At 44.9% G+C, this 3,308-nt stretch overlaps 1 protein-coding gene across 1 annotated transcript; it reads right to left on the bottom strand.

Annotated features, from left to right (window-relative positions):
- Positions 1–1,998: 1,998 nt before the first annotated feature.
- On the bottom strand, positions 1,999–2,565 carry LOC136502985 (uncharacterized). Its single transcript, XM_066498215.1, has one exon. It carries the CDS (start codon positions 2,563–2,565, stop codon positions 1,999–2,001), a length of 567 nt encoding a protein of 188 aa, XP_066354312.1.
- Between the last annotated feature and the right edge of the window lie 743 nt (positions 2,566–3,308).

The raw sequence follows: 3,308 nt of genomic DNA, 5'->3' as shown, positions 1-3,308 counted from the left end.
TGGTGCACATTTGTTATTTCCCTTAATTATCTAATTAAATTAATAAATGCATGTAAATAAATAAAGTGTGCTTGACCTTGATGTTTTCTATGGTGCTTGTGATACATATGAACTGTTGAGGTTAGTAGTAAGGCTTAGAAGCAATTGGTTGTATGCAACTAATTAATTGTTGCTTTATAAATCAAATAGATGGTTGCATGTATAGTTTCGGTTGAGCTGATAATTTCGTGTTGATAATTGTCTTTTCTGTAAAACTTGTTAATAATAAAGTTATAGATAACTTACTGATCTATCTTGTGTTAAATTTTTATAGTCAAAGGCCTTAGGGTTTAAGAGTTTTGGTTGTTAGAAGTTTGCTGTACGAAATGTTTACTTTCTGGACAGGTTTGAATAATTGAATTGTTTGACCTTGATAACTGTTGAATCACATTAAGAGTATTAAAAGAAAGTTGTAGACAATTTTAAAATCTTTCTAGAATATCCACAACCATATTATTTTGATGTATATAACTCCAGTTATGATCAAAACAATTAGCTGCTGTCTTGTAGTCCGATAAATTGATTACAGAAGTGTTTGCTTAAGTAATAGAGAAGAGGTATGCACCTGCTCAATAAAATAAGATGCACTTATTACTACTTTAATACCATGCTATTGAAAATACTTATAGGGATGCATTCATGACGTTATATCATATTACATGTGTCATCATATATGCATTCGTGATATCTTATTTCATCCTCATGCATATAGGATCGTCCAAAGAGATAACGTTGTTGGAATTCAACGATGAAGAGAAGGAGAGTCAGCAGGAGACTCCTCAAGCCGTAGCTCTAGGAGAAGAGGAGCAGACCCCCGAAGAGCTCCCTGAGTGTCCGGATCATCGACCTACCTCTTTCCTCAAAGGTAAGCCTCGGAGCATTCTAAGTCTTCCATGTTTTACAAAATACTACTTGAGTCCTTTATGGTTGATGCATTAGGTTATAAGAGTTGATTGGAAACACTTGATGCATAGAACTACCTTGTCCAGATACATATACCTTTAACTCTATGTAGGTACATAATTGAATATATGCTTAGCCATGCTTAGATCGGTAGAAGTCGGGTGATTTCCTGTCACCTGCGAGATATAGGTGGATACCGAGGCACGGTTGGCTATATTTGCTATCGTGGAAAAGAACCATGGGGTAATATAAATGGAAACTGAATGGAGTCTATGTGTAGGTTGACTCATATGATTCCGTCTATGCCAATTAAGGATCATACCGTTGTTGGCACTTCTGACAAGATTGAACGCTTGCCTATCACTTAGTTGTCCGGATAACTTGTTTCGACCATGAAGCCGAGTAGCCCAACTCAGATCAGGCCTCATTTTGTAAAAGTGCGTACTCTGGATGATAGTAAGAATGTGTAGGGAGCCAACCTTGAGCCCAAGGGCAGGGTAATCCTAATCGTCCTGGCAGCTGGTTGTCCCTGATTATGTGGCACTTGTAACACCCCGGTGTTATGCCTGCATTTAGGCACTGCAAATCACGCATATCATGCATCATCAAGCATCCAAATCATACATGCTTAATCATGTGAATAACAATTGAAACATTGCTTTGAAACATCTGAAACATGCGTGAAACCTGAATGTTGCATACACCTGTTTAAGAATTGTTTTGCCCTGAATTTTTCTTGCTAGGTTAGTAAAACATGTTTGGCTACTATTGTAAATCATCTAGCAATGTTTAGTTCAATTTTTGGAGCAATGTTTGTATTCAAATTAATTCAAAATTTGGCTTCAAAAATAAATTCCAAAAATTAGGGTTTTGAGCTAAACGTGGACTTTGATGTTACAATTCAAAATCTAGAAAGAATTTGGCTTTGGTCATAAAAGCAAAGTTGTAGAGAATTAAATTCTAAACAACTTTCATTTTTGGTACATTTTCAAAAGAGGTCATTTTCTTGCTCAAAATAATATTTGAAAGATGGCATTTAAAAATTCCTTGAAAATTTTATTTGGAAAAGGATTTTTCTCCTTCGCGGGCCGCCGCCCTCGCTTCTGGCCGCCTGCCGAAGCCGGCCCAGCGCGCCAGCGAACCCGCCGCGCGCGTCGGCCCACCTCGCGCGCCGGCCTGCTCATGCCATCCCACGCTGCGCTCGCCTCGGCCCAGCCCCGCGCCGTTCCCCTGCTGGCCGCTCGTCCACGCGCCGACCGCGGCAGAGAACTCCCGCCGCGTGGCGACCATGTGCCGGCGTCGCCCGCCGCGCGGCAGCCGCGGTCTAACCCGTGCCCACGCGCTCGCCTTCACCTGCTGGTGCCCGTGCGCTCGCTCACTCCCGCCCGCGCTGCCTCTCCTCCCGCCAGAGCCGAGAGCCCCAAGCTCTGTCGCTCGCCGCGCCACGCACCCGCCGGCGCAATTCGCCGCGGCTTCCTCACCTCGACCGGCAATCACGTGGCCTGCAACTCCACCTCGCCCTCCTTCAAGTCGCGCTCGCGCTTGCGCCGCCTTCCGAGCACAGGTCGAGCCTCCCCGCGCCTCGCCACCGACGGCCATGGCGCCGCCGTGCTCGGCCACCATGGAAGCCGTCTTCCTTCTCTTCTCCAGCCTCGCCTAGCCACCCTACCGCACTCGCCTTCTCCTCGCACATCCCGTGCGCTCGCCAGCTCGCCCTGCCGTGGCCGGAGATGGCCGTCGGCCTCGTGGCCGAGCCGCGCCGCCGCGCCAGCGCGCACACCGGCGAGGCCTCTTCCTCAGCCAGCCAGCCGGGCCAGCCAGGCCGAGCGGCAGTGGGCTGGCGCCCTGCCAGGCCGCCGCGCTCCCTTTTCGCTCGGACCGCGCGGGCCAGAAGTGGCCATGGGCCAGCTGTTCCCCACGGGCCGGCCCAGTATTGCTTAAATGAATTGTTTTCATTTATTCTTTATTATTTGAAATCTGAAATGGTTTGAAAAATGTTTGGGTGCTCAAATTTGCTCCAAATTTGTTGAAACAAATTTTGCTAGGTTCCTTATCATCAGATCTACTTGGGAAAATTATTGCATGTCATTTTTGGGATACTTTTCTGTAGGATTTTATTTAATCATGGATATTGCTGATAACTTGAAAAATATGTAGAAAAATCTATAGTCTGCAGAAAAATATGATTTCAAGTTTGTTAATCTTCTTATGTCATGTACTTCCTAGGAAAAATATGTTTCATGCATGTGCTGTGGGAAAATTTTGAGGTGTAGTTCAAGTACCTTTAATGGCTGATTTTTGTTATTTTTGCTAGAGAGCAAACTTTGTATAAAACATGCATGTGATAATTTTTGTACAGTCATTGT

The sequence above is a fragment of the Miscanthus floridulus genome, chromosome 14 (assembly GCF_019320115.1).
Source record: "Miscanthus floridulus cultivar M001 chromosome 14, ASM1932011v1, whole genome shotgun sequence".
In the NCBI taxonomy this organism is placed as follows: Eukaryota; Viridiplantae; Streptophyta; class Magnoliopsida; order Poales; family Poaceae; genus Miscanthus; species Miscanthus floridulus.
Note: the sequence above shows the minus strand (reverse complement) of the source record. Positions and strands in the feature narration are given on the sequence as shown.

What these genes read in the sequence shown, in the direction of transcription:
- LOC136502985 (XM_066498215.1), bottom strand. Translation starts at nt 2,565, where the DNA reads ATGGTGGCCGAGCACGGCGGCGCCATGGCCGTCGGTGGCGAGGCGCGG.